Below are 22,965 nucleotides of genomic sequence, written 5' to 3'. Positions count from 1 at the left end.
AAGGGGATGGAAGGGTTAAACTATGAGGTTAGACTGTCAGGGTTGGGGTTGTTTTCTCTGGAAAAGTGGCGCTTGCGAGGGGACATGATTACTCTGTACAAGTACATTAGAGGGGATTATAGGCAGATAGGGGGTGTTCTTTTTTTCCATAAAAACCATCAATGCACCAGAGGCCCCCCCTTTAGATTAGAGGAACGGAGCTTCCATTTGAAGCAGCGCAGGTGGTTTTTCACAGTGAGGGCAGTGAGGTTGGGGAATGCCCTTCCTAGTGATGTTGTGATGGCAGATTCTGTTAATGCCTATAAGAGGGGCCTGGGTGAGTTCTTGAACAAGCATAGTATCCAAGGATATTGTGATACTAATATTTACAGTTAGTATTGACGTTTGTATATATAGTTTATGTATGTGAGTGTATAGATAGGTCAGTATGGGTCTGTATGTGAGTGTATAGATAGGTCAGTATGGGTCTGTATGTGAGTGGATAGATAGGTCAGTATGGGTCTGTATGTGAGTGGATAGATAGGTCAGTGTGGGTCTGTATGTAAGTGGATAGATAGGTCAGTGTGGGTCTGTATGTGAGTGGATAGATAGATAGATAGATAGATAGATAGATAGATAGATAGATAGATAGATAGATCAATATGGGTCTGTATGTGAGTGTATAGATAGGTCAGTATGGGTCTGTATGTGAGTGTATAGATAGGTCAGTATGGGTCTGTATGTGAGTGGATAGATAGGTCAGTGTGGGTCTGTATGGGAGTGGATAGATAGGTCAGTGTGGGTCTGTATGTAAGTGGATAGATAGGTCAGTGTGGGTCTGTATGTGAGTGGATAGATAGATAGATAGATAGATAGATAGATAGATAGATAGATCAATATGGGTCTGTATGTGAGTGTATAGATAGGTCAGTATGGGTCTGTATGTGAGTGTATAGATAGGTCAGTATGGGTCTGTATGTGAGTGGATAGATAGGTCAGTGTGGGTCTGTATGGGAGTGGATAGATAGGTCAGTATGGGTCTGTATGTGAGTGGATAGATAGGTAAGTATGGGTCTGTATGGGAGTGGATAGATAGGTCAGTATGGGTCTGTATGTGAGTGGATAGATAGGTCAGTATGGGTCTGTATGTGAGTGGATAGATAGGTCAGTATGGGTCTGTATGTGAGTGGATAGATAGGTCAGTATAGGTCTGTATGTGAGTTGATAGATAGGTCAGTATGAGTCTGTATGTGAGTGTATAGATAGGTCAGTATGAGTCTGTATGTGAGTGGATAGATAGGTCAGTGTGGGTCTGTATGTGAGTGGATAGATAGGTCAGTATGAGTCTGTATGTAAGTGTATAGATAGGTCAGTATGAGTCTGTATGTGAGTGGATAGATAGGTCAGTGTGGGTCTGTATGTGAGTGGATAGATAGGTCAGTATGGGTCTGTATGTGAGTGGATAGATAGGTCAGTGTGGGTCTGTATGGGAGTGGATAGATAGGTCAGTATGGGTCTGTATGTGAGTGGATAGATAGGTCAGTGTGGGTCTGTATGGGAGTGGATAATTAGGTCAGTGTGGGTCTGTATGTGAGTGGATAGATAGGTCAGTATGGGTATGTATGGGAGTGGATAGATAGGTCAGTATGGGTCTGTATGTGAGTGGATAGATAGGTCAGTATGGGTCTGTATGGGAGTGGATAGATAGGTCAGTATGGGTCTGTATGTGAGTGGATAGATAGGTCAGTATGGGTCTGTATGTGAGTGTATAGATAGGTCAGTATGGGTCTGTGTGTGAGTGGATAGATAGGTCAGTTTGGGTCTGTGTGTGAGTGGATAGATAGGTCAGTATGGGTCTGTATGTGAGTGGATAGATAGATAGATAGATAGATAGATAGATAGATAGATAGATAGATAGATAGATCAATATGGGTCTGTATGTGAGTGTATAGATAGGTCAGTATGGGTCTGTATGTGAGTGTATAGATAGGTCAGTATGGGTCTGTATGTGAGTGTATAGATAGGTCAGTATGGGTCTGTATGGGAGTGGATGGATAGGTCAGTATGGGTCTGTATGTGAGTGGATAGATAGGTCAGTGTGGGTCTGTATGGGAGTGGATAATTAGGTCAGTGTGGGTCTGTATGTGAGTGGATAGATAGGTCAGTATGGGTATGTATGGGAGTGGATAGATAGGTCAGTATGGGTCTGTATGTGAGTGGATAGATAGGTCAGTATGGGTCTGTATGGGAGTGGATAGATAGGTCAGTATGGGTCTGTATGTGAGTGGATAGATAGGTCAGTATGGGTCTGTATGTGAGTGTATAGATAGGTCAGTATGGGTCTGTGTGTGAGTGGATAGATAGGTCAGTTTGGGTCTGTGTGTGAGTGGATAGATAGGTCAGTATGGGTCTGTATGTGAGTGGATAGATAGGTCAGTATAAGTCTGTATGTGAGTGGATAGATGGGTCAGTATGGGTCTGTATGTGAGTGGATAGATAAGTCAGTATAGGTCTGTATGTGTGTGGATAGATAGGTCAGTGTGGGTCTGTATGTGAGCGGATAGATAGGTCAGTGTGGGTCTGTATGTGAGTGGATAGATAGGTCAGTGTGGGTCTGTATGTGAGTGGATAGATAGGTCAGTATAGGTCTGTATGTGTGTGGATAGATAGGTCAGTATAGGTCTGTATGTGTGTGGATAGATAGGTCAGTGTGGGTCTGTATGTGAGTGTATAGATAGGTCAGTGTGGGTCTGTATGTGAGTGGATAGATAGGTCAGTATGGGTCTGTATGTGAGTGGATAGATAGGTCAGTATGGGTCTGTATGTAAGTGGATATATAGGTCAGTATGGGTCTGTATGTGAGTGGATAGATAGGTCAGTGTGGGTCTGTATGTGAGTGGATAGATAGGTCAGTGTGGGTCTGTATGTGAGTGGATAGATAGGTCAGTGTGGGTCTGTATGTGAGTGGATAGATAGGTCAGTATGGGTCTGTATGTGAGTGGATAGATAGGTCAGTATGGGTCTGTATGTGAGTGGATAGATAGGTCAGTATGGGTCTGTATGTGAGTGGATAGATTGGTAAGTATAGGTTGTGTATGCTGGGTTTACTTGGAAGGGTTAAACTTGATGGACTTTTTTCAACCCTATGTACATATATAGTTACATAGTCAAGTCCTCCCTGCTGTGCTGTTCTCTCTCCATATTTATGATACAGACATATTCCCATGTAGATTTCATTTTTGCCATCCCAGTCCCTTGTTATATCCCTTACCTCTGTCCATCTTGTGCCAATGGATGGGAAAGTCTCTCTGCCCAGCTGAGTGGTTCCTTCTCTCCCATCCCAGCCCCTTGTTATATCCCTTACCTCTGTCCATCTTGTGCCAATGGATGGGAAAGTCTCTCTGCCCAGCTGAGTGGTTCCTTCTCTCCCAGCCCCTTGTTATATCCCTTACCTCTGTCCATCTTGTGCCAATGGATGGGAAAGTCTCTCTGCCCAGCTCAATGTCCCTTCTCAGTGTGGTTCTGGCTCCTCGGTGCAGATACAGTAGGTGCAGCCACTTCTGCTTTTTTCATCTTGTTTTGAATTTCCTCTTAACATTGTACAACAAAAATCTTTGCAAGATGAAATGGCTGAATATTTATATTGCTTTGTAGGAGATAAGATACTGTTCATAGTAAAGTTTGGAGTAGGAAGACATTTTGCATTAATCAGAATGTGTACCTTCCATTAATATAGGGTTTTCTGGGGGCAACTTACTGATAGGGACTCATGGGACACAAAATTTCTGAACATATCAAAGAATCTTAAGTGGAGGGAGAATAGTGAAATCACTAGAATAAAGCACACTAATGACTCCTGGGAAGGCTAAATGGCAGTGGTTTTAACTTAAACCAACAACATTACTTACTATGGACTGGCCTGAAGAACACTAGTCAGCTCTGTCTGTTTTTCTGATCAACTCACCATTTTTATTTTTACCGTTCTTTTATTCTTTTTTTAATACCACTACAGTATGAGGATTCTACTTTAGATTATAGCCTAATATAATTTACCAAGCAAACATTAAAGGGATACTGTCATGATTTTTATGGGGTACTTTTTGTTTCTAAATGACACTGTTTACATAGCAAATAATTCACTCTGCCATTTAAAATGTTGTTCTTGAACCAACAATTTTTTTTTAGCTGTAATATTGGTGTGTAGGCGCCATCTCAATGCATTGTGCCTGAGTCTGAGCTTTCTGAAGGAGCCAGCTCTACACATGACAAGGGGACTCCTCAATTGAGCCTTCGCCTTGAGGCACCCCGCTGAACCCCCTTTTTACATATCTTAGTGAAACACCAGGAGACAGAGGTGGAGAAAATGGCCACAGCATTTATTCACATTTTATCAAATAAATAGGACCTTGGCAGCCTAACCCAAGGCAATATTCTAAAGACATAATTCCATAAGAGGTCGTTACTATGCTCTGCCGTTCCTCGCTGAAGACTTGAATGAGTATTAGACTGCCTCTACCTACAGAGAGGATGGCCCCAAACTCTGCTACCAGCAGGAGCTGCATTACTAACCATGAGAGAAGTTCAGCAGCCCTGCTGCCGGTCCTGGATCTGCAGTGTCTCGATGATAGGAAATCCAAGCAGGCTGTCACCTAGCACAAGCAGTAGTAGTGTCTGTATCTATCAATCCACCGTGCAGTCAAAGGAGAGAACCTCCTTTCTCCCTCTGCTAAAATGACCTGTGCAGTACTCTGGCAAGGTCCTACCGCTGCTGTGACAAATAAAACTTAAAATATATTATCATATAGCCACTATTTTGATCCAGAGGAAGGCAAAAAACCCAACCTGAAGCTAGTGCCAATTATGCCTCAAGAGGGAAAAAATTCCTTCCTGACCCCCTGGGCGATTGGAAACATTCCCTGGATCAAGAAATCGTTGTTAACATGAATTAAACACAATGCTGACTCTCAAGTTTATACCACATAAAGATACAGAAAGCACAATATAACAATGCATTCAGGAAAACATCCACATTCAGTTATTAATAGATAATATGAAAACCAAAAGAAGAGAAACTCCTGACATTTTGCAAAATATGCAAAAAGAGGGAGGGTGGGTGGGATGTTTCTACCTGCTCAGAAGATAAGGAAGTGAGTGCTTTTCTGACATCACATCCCTCTCTTTCTCCGCCCCTCCCCAGGCCAGCCTTCTCCTGCCTTAACTCTTTCCTTCTCACCTAATTACAGTTGCACCTGGTTCTGCCAATCTCTAAACATAAACCAGTGTAATCTGGCTGCTGGTTATTCGGATCCCTTGTCATGCAGCCCCTGTGCTTATATCTCCAGGGCTTTCCTTTAGAACTGCTTTCAGGTAACCTATTGTTTCTCCTACTCCCATGTAAATGGAGGAGTCCCAAGCCGGACTTGGATTTCTTACTATTGAGTGCTATTCTGATACCTACTGGGAGCTGCTATCTTGTTCCCTTCCCATTGTTCTGCTGATCGGCTGCTGGGAGGGGATGATATCACTTCAACTTGCAGCACAGCTGTAAAGTGTGACTGAAGTTTATCAGCACAAAGGTCACATGGTTGTGGCACCCTGGGAAATGAAGAATATGGCTAGCCTCATGTGAAATTCCAACATTAAATATAAAAAAATTTGTTTGTGTTTTTGAAAAATAGATTACAATGCAGGATTCTGCTGGAGCAGCTCTATTAACTGATGGGTTTAAAAAAAAAAAAAACATTTTCCCGTGACAGTATTCCTTTAAGAAAGTAATACCTACCTTACGACTTGATGATAAGATCCAGTTCTGTTATGTGCTGCTTGAGTTATTAACTATTTACTGTATAAAACCTTCATTATTGTTCCTGTATGTAAAAATACCCATAGTGTGCCTGCTCTGGAGCACATTGCCAATGGCTCTACATTTTATAAAAGGCAATAAAACAAGTCCTCATCGCCTGGTTCCTTCTTTTATTTATTTGATCACATTTCCAATCTATTTGCAGGCTAGAATACGGAAACTTCAACGATGTGCTGAGTACAATATTTTTGCCACATCCTGTACAATTTTTATTTTTGGAAACCACTTTTACTGGCTTTCTAACTGTACATGTAACACAAACTCAAACATGTCAGCAATTATCTCAGTGCTAGAGGTTTGTGCCAAACAGAAATTCATAATATTGCATACACTGGTATCATGCATCATGATTTCTTAAAGCTATTAAATTAGAAAGAATATTAAATTAAATTATTTAGAATATGGTGAATGCTGGTGAAACCCTTTTTCAGGGAAAAATACAGTTACAGTGCAACTCTCTTTTTCAGCTGGGCCCTTATAAAGTATTGCAGAATGACTATAAGTAGCTGAACTGCAACAGTCAACACTTTGATACTTTATAAAATGACTGGCACCAGTGATTCTTGATCAAACAAAAGTTTTATTAGACAGTACCAAAGGTACTACATGAGTACAACAAGTATTTATGGCACAATATTACTCCACATCTTTACCTCATTCACAGGATTAGCTCACAGTGGATACTAGGGACTAATGCTCTAGACTCTATTAAGTCGCAGAACTAAAGGTTGAAGATGTGCATCAACCCACTCAGAAAGATGTTCATTAAGTGAGCTAATGCCTGAAATAATGGGTCTACCAGTGGGAGGTCTCTGCTCTTTATGTACCTTTGGGAGATGATAAAATATTGCAATAACAGGATATTTGGGAACAAGAAAATCTTTCTCCAAACTAGTAATCAGGCCCCTCCCAAATGCCTCCTCAATTAAGGTGGTGAGTTTACTCATAAATACCCTAGTGGGGTCAGATTTTAGCTCTATATAAGCTGTTCTATCTTTTAGTTGCCTCAGAGCCTCTGATCTATGTACTTCCACATCCAGTTTCACTACCATCCCACCTTTATCCCCATGTTTGATAACAATTGAATCATCCTCTTGTAACTCTTTTAGAGCCCCCCATTCCTCCCCAGTCAGATTAGAGGGCAACAGTTTAGATGCCTCATCAAATAACTGCCACAGGGCTTCCTCAACTCTTTGCTGATAAGCCTCTTTTAGTGGTCCTCTAAAATGAGTGGGGTAGAAACTACTTCTATTTTTAAACCTAGTGGTAGCTATGCAATCAGATTGCCTAATATTGCTCACTGTTTATTATTATTCCTTTCTTGCAAAAAATATTTTTTAAGCACAATTGTTCTAATAAACTGATTATCATTTAATACTCTCAAATATATCAAAATTCCTGCTAGGAGAGAAGGAGAGACCTTTACTTAACACCTGTAGATGTGATGACGTGAATACTTTAGAAGATAAAGTCAAAACTTTTTCTGTGGCCTTCTCTGCTGGGTGTATCGATCCCATTACCTTTCTCTTTGTTCCATTGGAGTTTCTTGGTCTTGTCTTGTTTTCTATAAATTTCTGTTGGTCTTTTTGCGAGCCTATAAGGAATATGAACGTATGTTAACTAAAGAATTATACACCTGGTGGGATATAGAGACTCAAATGATTCCCCGGGGTTTAAGAATAAAAAAATCTCTGTCATTTACAGATAGTGATGAGGTGTTTATCACAAGTTGGAACAGAATACTTTCTGACTGCTATACCCCATGGGGAAGGCATTGAGAGTATACGGATGTACTTAGCACGCACTGCACGCAATTAACTTTATTCATAGTTTGTTGGAATTTGTACTTGTTAACAATTATTTTTGCTTTAATACTGAATTTTTTCTGCAACTTCAAGGCTGCGACATGGGGGCTAATATGGGTTCTGCTCACGCAAATATATTTATGGATTGGTTTGAAAACACTTATATTTTCCAATAATGGTTTTAATGAATACATCCACTCATATATGCGTTATGTGGACCACACATTTTTTCTTTGGTCCAGAACCAAAAGTAAACTGAATTTCTGGAGAACTTAAATGCAGCTCACTCCACTATTAAATTTACCCTTGATGCACAGGATAGGTGTTTACACTTTTTGGATGTAAATATCCTTTACACAGGTTTGGGGGTTTCCACTTCCCTTTATACTAAACCCACTGACAGGAATGACTTGCTACAAGCCACCAGTTTGCACCCTCCAGGTGTTTTTAAGGGTTTACCTAAGAGCCAAATGATTAGGGCAAGGCGTATCATATCTAGTGAGCAGGAAACATCTATATGATGAAATTCCTGGAGAAAGGTTACAACAAGGATGAGTTAAAGTCAGTGAGGAGGTGAAATCAATGCCTAGGGAACTGAGAGACCTACAGGCATGGGACAGCGTACACTGTTTGTTACCACGTATGATATTCATGCTAAAACAGTTAAGAATGTAATTTGTAAATAATGCAAAAGGAAAAAATAAGTTGTGCTATCCAAAAGAGAGTCTATAGTAAAATTAACTTGGAGTGCGTATTCCTAAAACCTGTGGCTTCCAGCTATAGACATATTAAGTGCAAAATACAAAAAAGAAGTCACTCACGATTCAGTAGGTGCAAAAAACTGCCTCCATGAAGGTTTATTGAAGCAATCAGTGAGAAGGATACAGACGTTTCAGGAACCTCTTCTTCTTTATTTCAATGTAGCATTCCCTAACACCCACCCCAGGTGAACAGAATTTAAACTACATTTGTATGATCGTGGACATGCACCTTGTAGTTTAAATTCTGTTCACCTGGGGTGGGTGTTAGGGAATGCTACATTGAAATAGAGAACAAGAGGTTCCTGAAATGTCTGTATCCTTCTCACTGATTTCTCCAATAAACCTGCATGGAGGCAGTTTTTTGCACCTACTGAATTGTGAGTGACTTCCTTTTTTGTAATTTGGAAATACTGGGGCATTTTAAAATCTAACCCTAAATATAGTAAACTTTTCTGTGAGCTTCCTATGTTTTCTTACAGAAAAGCTAGGACTTTAAGAGAACTGATTAAATCCCGGGAAAAGAAACCCTGGTATAAATACTAACAAAAAAGAACATTCCCATGTCATAATTGTGGACATTGCAATGGAATCATCCCAGGGAGGAGTGTAACCCACCCCCAAAAAGGTTCTAAATTACACATACATGGTTGGTTTAATTGTGATAGCGGGTTGGCGTATGTGGGGCAAATGGGCAGAGCTGTAAAAACCCAGTTAAATGAGCACAAGTCCACTATCCACAATTATCAACCAGCTAAGGAGGAGGGCAAGAGGCAAGGGGTGATCATCTCGGAGATAAAGAGAAAGGAAACTACATTAGCAAAACATTTTTTTCGATAAAGGCCACAGGGTATCACAACTGCATTGGCAAATACTTGAAAAAATTGAGAGTAGACCAGGCTGTGACAAGAAAATATCTTTATTGCAACGTGAGTCATTTTGGGCCCTTCAATCCAGGGTGCCACAGGGGTTAAATGAGGAGTTTAATCTAACATGATTTTTGTAGCTTTTTGTCATCGTTTTGCGTTTTCTGTTTTTTGTATTTTAAACTATTTTTTCTTTACTTACAGAAATGAATAACTGAATAGGAAATAACCAGGGACATTTTCTGTACTTCAGTATAGTCGGGTAATATAGTATAGTCATATAGTCATATAGTAAGTTGGGTTGAAAAAAGACAAACGTCCATCAAGTTCAACCATAATGCCTATATATAACCTGCCTAACTACTAGTTGATCCAGAGGAAGGCAAAAAAACCCATCTGAAGCCTCTCTAATTTGCCACAGAGGGGAAAAAATTCCTTCCTGACTCCAAGATGGCAATCGGACCAGTCCCTGGATCAACTAGTACTAAGAGCTATCTCCCATAACCCTGTATTCCCTCACTTGCTAAGAATCCATCCAGCCCCTTCTTAAAGTTATATAATGTATCAGCCAGCACGACTGATTCGGGGAGGGAATTCCAGAACCTCACAGCTCTCACTGTAAAAAATCCTTTCCGAATGTTTAAATGGAACCTCCCTTCTTCTAAACGGAGTGGGTGCCCTCGTGTCCGTTGGAAGGACCTACTGGTAAATAAAACATTAGAAAGGTTATTATATGATCCCTTTATATATTTATACATAGTTATCATGTCACCTCTTAAGCGCCTCTTCTCCAGTGTAAACAGACCCAACTTGGCCAGTCTTTCCCCATAACTGAGACTTTCCATACCCTTTACCAGCTTAGTTGCCCTTCTCTGGACCCTCTCTAACTCAATCATGTCCCGTTTGAGCACTGGAGACCAAAACTGAACAGCATATTCTAGATGGGGCCTTACCAGCGCTCTGTAAAGGGGAAGAATAACCCCCTCCTCCCGTGAATCTATACCCCTTTTAATACAGCTCAAAACCTTGTTTGCCCTTGCAGCTGCTGCCTGGCATTGCTTGCTACAGCCAAGTTTATTATCTACAAGGACTCCAAGGTCCTTCTCCATTATGGATTTGCCTAGTGCAGTCCCATTAAGGGTGTATGGGGCTTGCATATTTTTACATCCCAGGTGCATGACCTTACATTTATCCACATTAAATCTCATCTGCCACTTAGCTGCCCAGATTGCCAGTTGGTCAAGATCCTGCTGCAGGGATGTCACATCCTGGATAGAATTGACTGGTCTGCAGAGTTTTGTGTCATCTGCAAACACTGATACATTACTCATAATACCCTCCCCTAAGTCATTTATGAACAAATTAAACAAAAGTGGACCCAGTACAGAACCCTGAGGGACCCCACTGAGGACCTTATTCCAAGTAGAGAATGTACCATTAACAACCACCCTCTGTACCCGATCCTGTAGCCAGTTTTCTATCCATGTGCAAACGGCTTCACTAAGACCAATAGACCTTAGCTTAGAAAGCAGTCGTTTGTGGGGAACGGTATCAAATGCTTTGGCAAAATCCAAATAGATGATATCTACTGCATCCCCACTGTCCAGCTTCTTACTTACCTCATCATAAAAAGCAATTAAATTGGTCTGACATGACCTGTCCTTCATAAAGCCATGCTGATTACTGCTCATAATGGCATTCTCCACTACATAATTTTGAATGTGATCCCTTAACAAGCCTTCAAATAACTTGCCCACCACGGATGTCAAACTTACAGGCCTATAATTGCCAGGCTGAGATCTTACTCCCTTTTTAAATATGGGAATGACATTCGCCTTCTTCCAATCCCTAGGTACCATACCTGATGAAAGAGAGTCCGAGAATATCAGAAACCGGGGCCACTGCAATTCTGCCCCTAGCTCCCTCAGTACCCGAGGGTGTATTCCATCTGGCCCAGGTGCCTTGTTTACATTTATCGTGTGTAACCCTTTAAGCACCATATCCTGTGCCAACCACTGTGTAGTTGGAGCTGAGGCAACAGTGCAGCTATTGGGTGGGACTTGTCCCACTGGCTCCTCTACTGTATACACAGAAGAAAAGAACTGGTTAAGCACATCTGCCTTTTCTGTATCCGCTGTAACCATATTGTTATTATAACTCAATGGGGCCACACCCTCAACCTGCATCTTTTTACTATTAATATACTTAAAAAACTTTTTGGGGTTAGTCTTGGCCTCGGCCGCGATGCGCTCCTCATTTTCTATCTTTGCCTTCCGGATTGCTGTTTTACAACACTTGTTATAGTGTTTATAATCATTAAACGCAGCTACTGTCCCCTCTGACTTATATTTCTTAAAAGCTTTCATTTTTCTCCCTATTAACTTCTTTACCTCAGAGTTAAGCCACATGGGGTGATTCTTAACACTTCTACTTTTTCTTATTAATGGAATAAATTGAGAACAGTAATGATTTAATATCATTTTAAATGACAACCATTTCTGCTCTGTGTTTTTATCAGAAAACATAATGCCCCAATCTATGCCCTGAAGCGCTGCCCTTAAGGAGCTAAAATTTGCCTTCCTAAAATTCATTGTCTTTGTTGCCCCCGTGTAAATTTGTTTCCTGCACCAAACATTAAATGAAATAACATTATGGTCACTATTACCCAGGGGTTCAACCACTTGCACATTTGCTATACGTTCTGGGTCATTAGAGATCACTAGATCTAGTATAGCATGGTTCCTGGTTGGCTCCTCAACAACCTGTGACATAAAGTTGTCATGCAGCAAGTTTATAAACTTGTTCCCATTTACTGTCCTGGCAGTACTATTGCCCCAGTCAATATCAGGGTAATTAAAATCCCCCATTATTATCACTTGCCCCAAACTAGCAGCCTTTTCTATTTGCAACAGGAGCTGGGCCTCCTCCTCTTCGCTTACATTAGGGGGTCTATAGCATACCCCTACAATTAGTTTGGTAGATTCCTTACTATCTGTGAGAAGCTCAACCCATAAGGATTCAGCTCCCTCTGTTAACCCCATCACTTCCTCCCTAATATTTGCTTTTAATTCCTGCTTAATGAACAGACACACTCCTCCTCCTTTTCTATTGCCCCTGTCCCTCCGAAACAATGTATACCCCCCAATATTAACTGCCCAGTCATGAGACTCATTCAACCAAGTTTCAGCAACTCCAATCACATCATATTTCTGCTCCAACGCCAGTACCTCCAGCTCTCCCATTTTACCAGTCAGACTCCTTGCATTGGTAAACATACATTTAATACTGGTTCCGGCGTGAGAATGACGTGTAAACAACTTATGGGCCTCCCTGCCATTATCAGTATCCCGAAGCAAGTCTCCTCCCCCATTTTCCCTTACTATGCCCACTACCTCATCTATCCTGTGTACCACAGAATTTCCCTCTGCACCCTCCCCCCCCACTCCTAGTTTAAAATCTCCTCCAACCCTCTAGCCATCTTTTCCCCCAAAGCAGCTGCCCCATCATCATTGAGGTGCAGCCCATCCCTGGCAAAGAGCCTGTAGCCGACTGAGAAATCAGCCCAGTTCTGGAGAAACCCAAAGCCCTCCTCCCTACACCAATCTCTCAGCCACGCATTAATCTCCCTAAGCTCCCGCTGCCTTCTTAATGTTGCTCGTGGCACAGGTAATATCTCTGAGAAAATTACCTTGGAAGTCCTCGCCCTCAACTTCGCACCTAGCTTTTTAAAATCGTTCTTGAGGACTTCCCCCCCTCCTCTAACTTTGTCATTGGTACCTATGTGTACCAAGACCGCCGGGTCTTCCCCAGCCCCTCCCAACAATCTGTCCACTCGTTCCACCACATGCCGAACCCTAGCACCAGGCAAGCAACACACAGTTTGGCATGTAGGGTCTTTGCGACAAATTACCCTATCCACCTTTCTAATAATTGAATCCCCTACAACTATAGCCTGCCTTCCCTTCCTAGCACTATTCCCCCACCTGTATTAGAGGTGCCGGCTCCCAGGGTGCTCTGAGAGTCAGCCCGCTCCATACATGCCAGCTCAGAGCTGTCTTCCCCAGCATCTTCACCTAAAGCGGCAAATCTGTTGGATAACGGCAAATCTGTTGGATAGCGGCAAATCTGTTGGGTAATGTAGTGCTTGTTTGCATTTAAACTTGTTTGGCTGGCATATGTATAAAATAATGTTATCTGTATGTGGCACCTATGTATTGTCAATTTATTATGCAAATGCAATTGCTGATGTCACATTTCATACCCTTTAAATGTTAATTGGCCTCACTTTCCAGTTTGGCTGATGAAGGGGTTCACCCCGAAACATTACTGTGTTGCACTAAATAAATGTGCAGGTTTTACCTGCTTATAATTGCCTTGCTGTGCCGGTATCTATGCTGTTGGAGATTGGATTGGAGGGCGCCGTTCCCTCTTGATACCAGGCACCAGGCTAACGTTTTTTGTTTTGGAGGAGCCAGGGTGTGCTATGAGTTTTTCTTTAGCTCAATAAACCTCCACTTTTTCTACTAAGCTTAGCACTTCAACAGCGCTGTTTTGGTCATTTTTTAATATATTGTTAGTTGAAAATGCCCAATATAAGTAATCTTGTTGCTTTTAGCTGCAGACTTGAAATAAAACAGTGAAAACTACTGTCTTATTGAAACTACTTCTCTTAAAGAGGTGGTTCACCCATAAGATAACTTTTAGTATGTTATAGAATGTCCTATTTCTAGCAACTCTGCATGGAATCTTCCTTATTCCTATTTTGATAGTTTATGAATTATTTCCCCTTCTCTCCTGCATCATTCCAGCTTTGAAATGGGGGTCACTGACCCCCGCACCAAAAATCTATTGCTTTTTGCAGCTACAGTTTAATTGCTACTGCTACTTTTTATAGCTATTCAGTCCATCACCTATTCATATTCCAGTGTCTCATTCAAACAGCTGACTGGTTGGTACAGTAAATGAGACTCTCACAACAAGATGCTGAAATGCCAAACTGGAGAGAAGGTGAACAAAAAACTAAATAATTGAAAAACCACAAAAAAATAAAAAATGAAAACCAATTACAAATTGTCTCAGAATATCAATTTCTACATCATACTAAAAGTTAATTTAAAGTTGAACTGCCTCTTTAAAACAAAATCTGTATTGTTATTATACTACTAACATTTTTAATACATTATTTATAAAAACTCATACATTATAGACCATTTAAAAGAATTCTCCTTTGTTATGGATGCAGGGTTGGTCTGGGGGGTGCAGGACCCACCGGATGCAGGTGCCCTTGCCCACTGCATCCCCCACACCCCCTGCAGGGCCCCCTCTGAGCATCAATTATGCCCCAAAGGGGCCCCCCTAGCCCACCCCAGGGTCCCCCACCTGATGTGTTCCCCTGAGCGTGCATAAGTTTAATGCATCAGGGGAGGAACAGTGGCCCAGTCCAACCCTGTATGAACATGCATTATAACTACTGAGTTTGACCTTTGCAGTATCTAAAGTTAAAGTATAGAGTGAGTATTTACTCAGTGTTCAATTCCCAACAGCTTACGCTCACCCCCCGGGAGCTAAAAGCAGCAAAGCCAGGGGCAACAGCCAACAAAACTTACTGGTTAAACAAGTAATATACTGAATTCATTACTACCCCCAAACAAAGGGCATCAATATAGACACACATTGATTTGAATAACGTGTTTTCAAACTGTTTACCTCTGTTAGAATTCATAGAGCGCTAATTAACTTTATATAACCATTAACCATGCTTAACCATATAACCCCTAGCTACTAACAGCTAAGGACAAGTTAAATATAACCCAGAATGAATGTGGAGTGACAGGTGGCATTTGGCAAAGACTGATGATTTTGGTATCCTTGCAAGATAGAGATTGAAATCATACATTTATATATGTATGTCCAGTTAATATTAGGTTTTATATGTAAAATTCTATGTTAGAGATATTGTTTATGTTTTTCTACATAAACCACAGGATTGGGTCTTTTCAAGTTCAGTATATTTGCCTGTCATAGGAATTTACCTTCTGTAACAGAAATAGACAAGGAGAATCAGCATCCTTGTCGGCTACTGTTAGACTTTGCTATGTGATAAGTAGTAAGTCTATGGTGCAGTAACACCTCTTACATACAAGGTTGTGCTGATACATTGCCATGTCCATAGTAGGCAATCTTTGACAATATAATATCTATTACTGGCCAATGGGTGGGTTTTAAGTGGAATATGATCTATGTTAACCCTGTATAAAGTGAAGCCTTACTTGTATTAGTGAGGAGAGAGGGTGGGAGAAAAGACACTCCCAGAAGAAACATCAAAACCTCAGAATCCTCCAACATCGGGTCATGTAAGATAATAGGCCAGGCACCTTAGAATAACTTATTTTATGTGCCAATTAAGAACTGTACTTTGTTTGTTATATTCCATTTATGCCTAAAGGATTAAAATACTCTTCTTGTATTAATACTCATGTTTACTTGTAGATTTTGAGGGTTCCCAGAGAGTACCCTCCCTTCATCAATCTTCCAGTAAATTATTATATGATATCATTATGGATTATTAATTATTTTTTATAATTCATATTTTACAATCTCCCACAAAACATCATAAATATCAATACCAGTTAATGCCCAATATGCATAGTATTATCAAAGTATGTGGCATGTGTAGATATTGGTGTTTTAGGTTTATGCTATAAACACATATATTTTAGTTATTATCAAAGGACAAAGATTTAGAACAGGACACAGGCACAGAACAACTGCACTTGTAGGTTGATTTTAGACATAAAGACCAGAGGTCATTCTATTTACTGTACTTGGGCCTTAGAATGTTTACATAGAACAAGGAATGCATCTGTTGTCTCCTGTCACAAGTATCCCTAGTGCAAGGTTAATAATGTCACAAATAGTCTCAGAATCACCAACTGCACAAATACCATTTGGGACACTGCGCTGATATAGATTTCTTACCAGAGAGATACCTTTTTGGGCTAGTGTGCTGAGACAGTGAGACACTTAAGCCTTTCCTAAAGAGGGACAGAGAGACACAGTTAGGCTAAAACAAGGCTAATGATTGGCTGCCATGGGATCAGCCCCATGTAGGAAGAAATGGTTAAATGGCAACATTTTTGTACTTGAATTTGTTCCCTCACGTCCTCACGAGCTTTCAGGATGTATGAGCTATTATTTAATACTCCATATTGTAATACTCTGTATTAATGTATACTTCTAATAAAGCTGTCTGGTTAATATCCTTTGTGAATCTGAATGATTCAGGTCAGGCCCAGGGGGAACTTCGGGACCAGGCTCGATTTGAGTAAGTATCTATTTAAATCCAAGAGTGACTTACTCACTGTGGGCGAGAATCATATATCCCTAGTGGAGGATCATTGCAGTATATAAATACGAGCCATTATAGAACTACTAGACATTTTTATATATAACTATGACAGCATGTAGTTAACAATAAAGGTGGGTTAATAACTTACAATTTAATAAGTACTCTAACAATAAGAATAAAGTATAAATACAATCCTCTTACATTCCTCCTACATTAAAAATTCATAGAGAACATATAACTAACTTTTGGATCCCTAACAATATTAGTATAAAAAAAGGGCAAAAAAAATCACAATTATCAGCCATAAACAAATCAATCAATAAGGATAAAAATGTTAGTTAATCATAATAGCAGAATTTACTATTACAATTCATGCGTTGGCTCAATGATTCTTATTTGGAAGGATATATGTTCTCCGCCATTGTTTTCAGGAGATTTTAGTTTTTCTATTTTTTTGCTGGACATTGGTATATTAATAAGCTGCTCATAAACCTAGATTTATGGCTCCAAAACTAAACACAACATGTCAGTTATTTCTCACAGATTGCTTTATACTGATCGATGCAATCATCATCATTCCACTTTTCCTCTTTCCACAGTAGAACACAGTCTTCTGTTCCATACTTATTATTTGGCTCATCCTCGTACCAGAATCTGCAGAAGAATTGCAAACTGAGTTAAACTGGGAACTGCAGGTTTAGGTGCCGCACAAAGATTGTTATTACGAGTCACATTGTCCCCATTGCAGTATAAAACTGACAGAAAGCAGAGAAATATAGCATAAAAATGAATCTGAATGTTGCACAAGGTGGGGGGGTAGGACGCCTACGTGCCCCCTATTACACTCCCCTTTTGAATCCAACGCAACCTCACACAGTCTGGGCTCAATTCTAAGTGAAGGTCACAAGGCTAGAGGCCTGTGGCTGTTCACATACTGTCACACACAGTGGGAAAAGTCCAAAAAATGGACTATTGCTGCCTTTTTTGCACATTGCACACTGTGTGGGACATTTGAATGACCCCTATAATCTGGCAGAAATAGAAAAAAATATACCTTGGGGCTGAATTACTAAAATATTTTCGTGAAACAGAAAACATTGAGGGGATTAACCTAGGAAATGTGTCAAAATTGCTTAGTAAATGTGACCCCTAGTGGATATGTCACGATATACATAAAATCAGATTGTATGAGCAAATTAGAAAAGACTGGAGTGCAAACGTGAAGTGAAAGGTTCTCTCTAACTATATAGATTAAGAACAATAAACAACATAAATAAGAAATATATTATGTGAAAATGCTAAATTCATTAGAAGAGGGAAAATCAATGTGACCAAAACCCGGGGGCGGGCCAAGCCGGCAACCCAGTTGGCCACCTCGCCCCCCCCCAGCGCATGTGCTTTGGCACGCATGTGCAGTCGTGGGGGAATTCGCGATGCAATACTGCCAAGCGGTGGGGGAAATGACTAAAGAGAGTGGACTAGGGGTAGGCAGAAGAGATACCTGCCTGGCACCCCACAATTGTTGTGCCCTAGGCAGCTGCCTCTTCTGCCTACCCCTAGTTCCGGCCCTGCCACAACCCATATATTAATTAGTCCAATGTTATAATGTGATACAGATGTTTTTAAGTGCTTATGTGTAATGGCAGGAGTCAGAGACTCATTTGCAAATAGGACACATTATTTCACACAATGCAACATAATTCCAGCACAAAAGCGTTAAATGCTAATTAGCACACACATTCTCTCCTCCATTCTTGCCTTTCATTGGTATGGGTGATGGGGTGCCCAGGGGCATGGATCTCAGGGGGGCAGTGTGTATGGGTGACTGAGCCTCTGGGTGTGGGTGCTGGGGGGCCACAGATATCTATGGTTAAATTACTGTGTCTATTCCTTTTCCTTTCTTTGCCACATCCCTGTGCCCCTCCACTTACTCCTTCCTTCTCGTCTCTGTTCCCCTCCACTTACATTAACTCCCCTCTCATTTCCAATCCCTTCTACCCCAACCACCCATCCCAGTAAGTAGCAGTAAGTGTGGCAGTAAGTCACTGAGTGCTGTGGCAGTTAGAAGGTGGGTAGCTGAGTGGCTGCTGCTGGCAAGTCAGAAAGAAGATGCACAAGTTGGAGATTTGGGAAGATTCACTGTGCCTGCAATCATTTACAAGCCCATTGTAATTATATAATTTGTAATTTGGCCCACAGGGAAATGGGCAAAATGGTATAATCTACCCCCTACTGTAATGTATAAGGATCACAGAACTCCTTGGTGACTTGTAATTCAGGGAAGTCACCAAGGACTTATAATATCCTTCTAAATCTTGGTAGGGGGTACATTATTCATTATAATCTACAGCGGTTTGTGGGGGAATCATTAACCTTCACCCCTGACCTGCATAAATATTTCCCTACCTCTGTTCACCTCAACTGTCTAATTTTTTTCCCTTCTGTCTCCATTTGTTTGCCCTTTTGGTGCCCGTTTCTTTGCACTTATCTGTCCCCAATTTCTTCCCCACCCTCCCCTGTCTGCTTGCCCTCCTCTGTGTTCATTTCTCTGTAGTTATCTGTCTCTGTTTGCCCTCCTCCCACCAACAGACAGCAAAAAATTAGTGGTAGGTGGGTGGGAACAAGCTGACAGACATGAGTATTAGTGGGTTTTTTCACCAAGCATCACATTTTTTAACTCTCAACAAAACTTTCGTGAAAATAGAAGCTTTTCACTGAGGGCCAGGGACAGGTTCTTACCCATCTGATAAATTATGGAGTGTTCCATCCACCCATCTCCACACTTTTTTATCATCCTTATCCCTTTTGAGGCCGATCCAAAAGTATGATTTGTCAGTAAGACTTTCAAGGAATTTCTAGGGAAGCAGAAGACACATCTCATTACAAGACACAGATATACTACATACTAACATATGCCATAGACTATTACTCCCTTCAGTTTGCACTACATTGGTAGTACAGTACAGAATTTTTAATTGATTATATTTAGAAAGTTTCTTATTTCAGTGTGGTGACATTTATATTAAATTTTAATTTTCATGATAGATCCGCTTTAAATAATATCCATGCTGAGATTTACTGCTCCCCCTGCATTATTCACACATCAGATTCAGGCTGTAAACCACTGTATTGTTCATACATGTAAGGCCCTGCATTAGCCACACCTTTAAGCCCCAGGCTCAGACTGTAACATTGTTCAACTGGTCACACCTTAGAGAGACTTAAGAGCAGTACTGACATTGTGTCACTGTATGTACTGCTGTTCTTGGTCAGTTACTTGACTGCCTGCCCTATGCTGCCTGGGTGTTCCATACTCTGCTTTCCATATGCTACCTGTGTGTGTCATACTCTGCCTACCTGCATGTGCCATACTCTGCCTTCCTTATGCTACCTGTATGCCATACTCTGCCTGCCCTATGCTGCCTCTGTGTGCCATACTCTGCCTACCTTATGCTGCCTGTGTGTGCCATACTCTGCCTGCCCTATGCTGCCTGTGTGCCGCCCTATGCAGTCTGTGTGTTCCATACTCTGCCTGCCTTATGCTGCCTTATGCTGCCTGTGTGTGCCATACTCTGCCTGCCCTATGCTGCCGGTGGGGGACATACTCTGCCTGCCCTATGCTGCCTGTGTGTGCATTACTCTGCCTACCTGCATGTGCCATACTCTGCCTTCCTTATGCTGCCTGTGTGTGCCATACTCTGCCTGCCCTATGCTACCTGTGCATGCCATACTCTTCCTGCCCTATGCTGCCTATGTGTGCCATTCTCTGCCTGCCCTATGCTGCCTGTGTGTGCCATATTCTGCCTGCCCTATGCACCCTGTGTGTCATACTCTGCCTACCTGTGTGTGCTGTACACTGCCTACCTGGATGTGCCATACTCTGCCTGTCCTATGCTGCCTGTGTGCCATACTCTGCCTACCTAAATGTGCTATACTCTGCCTACCCTATGATGCCTGTGTGTATCATACCCTGCCTGCCATATGCTGCCTGTTTGTGCATTACCCTGCCTACCTGCATGCATCATACTCTGCCTTCCTTATGCTGCCTGTGTGTGCCATACTCTGCCTGCACTATGCTGCCTGTGTGTGCCATACTCTGCCTGCCCTATGCTGCCTGTGTGTGCCATACTCTGCCTGCACTATGCTGCCTGTGTGTGCCATACTCTGTCTGCCCTATGCTGCCTGTGTGTGCCATACTCTACCTGTCTTATGCTGCCTGTGTGTGCTATTTTCTGCCTGTCCTATGCTGCCTGTGTGTGACATACTCTGCCTGCCCTATGCTGCCTGGGTGTGCCATACTCTGCCTGCCCTATGCTGCCTGGGTGTTCCATACTCTGCCTGCACTATGCTGCCTGCATGTGCCATACTCTGCCTGTCCTATGCTGCCTGTGTGTGCCATACTCTACCTGTCCTATGCTGCCTGTGTGTGCCATACTCTGCCTGTCCTATGCTGCCTGTGTGTGTTATTCTCTGCCTGTCCTATGCTGCCTGTGTGTGACATACAGTGCCTGTCCTATGCTGCCTGTGTGTGCATACTCTGCCTGCCCTATGCTGCCTGTGTGTGACATACTCTGCCTGCCCTATGCTGCCTGTGTGTGACATACTCTGCTTGCCCTATGCTATCTGTAAGAGGTGAACCTGGTGGGAGTTTGTTAGCATTTGGAAATAGCTGTTAGGGGGTCCCTAAGGTGTGTAATTATGTGCTGGGGGTTGCTGTGCTGTGCACAGGGGAGGAGGAGTCATATGGATGTAAGGATGTGTCTTAATATGACATAATATAATTCTTTCACATATAAATGTACGGTGATATTCCTGCAATCAGCACCAACCATTTGATGGGCTACATAAGCATTCCATAGAATGTGGGAATTGTTGAACATTGGAAGAATAATGAGCTCTATTTATAAAATAAAGATGAAGTGGAAGTTGTCAGGGCCCCAGGTATTGGTTTCATATTGTTTTAATATAGGTAAATAATATATTTTATTTATGGCAACATTTTTCAACCTTGATAAAGTAAATTTTATTGCATGGGTTCAAATGCATTGCTTTATGGTAGTAACTTTGTACCTTGATCCCAGGTATAGGATCCCTTATCCAGAAACTCATTTTCCAGAAAGCTCTGAATTACAGGATGCCCATCTCCCATAGAGTCAATTTTTAACAAATATTTCACATTTTTAAAAATTATATCCTTTTACTCTGTAATAATATAATGGTGCCGTGTACTTGAGCCCAGCTAAGCTGCATGAATTCGTATTGGTGGCAAAGCAATCCTATTGGGTTTAATTAATGTGAAATTATTTTAGCAGACTTAAGGTGTGGTGATTTAAATTACAGAAAGATTCAAATGGGACTTAGATAGGGACTTAGATATCTTTACTTTAATGTGACCAGATGTCTATCAGTGGCATAACTTGATGGGCCGCCTGTTAAGATATGCAATAATATATGTGCTCTCATAAAGATCTCACACTGATCTGGTGTCATGTGACACAATGTCTGTTTCTATTTTTGCTGATGACACTAAATTGTGCAAAACTATAAGTTCCATGCAGGATGCTGCTGCTTTGCAGAGCGATTTGACAAAATTGGAAAACTGGGCAGCAAACTGGAAAATGAGGTTCAATGTTGACAAGTGCAAAGTTATGCATTTTGGTAGGAATAATATAAACGCGAACTATCTACTGAATGGGAGTGTGTTGGGGGTATCCTTAATGGAGAAGGATCTAGGGGTTTTTGTAGATCACAAGTTGTCTAAATCCAGGCAGTGGTGGGTGGGTTGAACTTGATGGACAATGGTCTTTTTTCAACCCTATGTAACTATGTAACTAAATAACTATCACAAGTTGTCTAATTCCACGCAGTGTCATTCTGTGGCTACTAAAGCAAATAAAGTGCTGTCTTGTATAAAAAAAGGGCATTGACTCAAGGGATGAGAACATAATTTTGCCCCTTTATAGGTCCCTGGTAAGGCCTCACCTTGAGTATGGGGGGCAGTTTTGGGCTCCAGTCCTTAAGAAGGATATTAATGAGCTGGAGAGAGTGCAGAGACTGCAACTAAACTGGTAAAGGGGATGGAGGATTTAAGCTATGAGCATAGGCGGAGGGTGACTTTTTTGTTTGGGGAGGCTAAAGATGGCCCATACACAGACTGACCTACAGCTAATGTGGATTCGCTGCTGGTGTAAAAAATTAACCTCCCAACTACCTCTTGCCGTTCCCACTGACTCCCAGGGATACTGTACAAAAGTGCGGGTGGGGGTGCTTTTTTTAACCCTAAAATGCTTAGGGTGTAAAAGTATTCATACGTGCACTTCTGTTAGGGGATCTGCAAACATTTGTG

The 22,965-nt window shown here is 41.5% G+C and overlaps 1 protein-coding gene across 1 annotated transcript in view; it reads right to left on the bottom strand.

The window, feature by feature from the left end:
* Window positions 1-22,965, bottom strand: part of LOC101731168 — a 78,262-nt gene that overhangs the window by 27,772 nt on the left and 27,525 nt on the right. Inside the window, exons 5-7 of the mRNA XM_031898241.1 lie at window positions 19,359-19,474; window positions 17,175-17,273; window positions 7,363-7,436 (exon numbers count right to left, since the gene is read on the bottom strand). Of these exons, the coding sequence (XP_031754101.1) occupies window positions 7,363-7,436; window positions 17,175-17,273; window positions 19,359-19,474 (289 nt within the window). The remainder of the gene's footprint in view (window positions 1-7,362; window positions 7,437-17,174; window positions 17,274-19,358; window positions 19,475-22,965) is intronic.

This window comes from Xenopus tropicalis, chromosome 3, assembly GCF_000004195.4.
Source record: "Xenopus tropicalis strain Nigerian chromosome 3, UCB_Xtro_10.0, whole genome shotgun sequence".
Classification (NCBI taxonomy): Eukaryota; Metazoa; Chordata; class Amphibia; order Anura; family Pipidae; genus Xenopus; species Xenopus tropicalis.
This window is presented reverse-complemented; position numbering and strand designations above follow the sequence as displayed.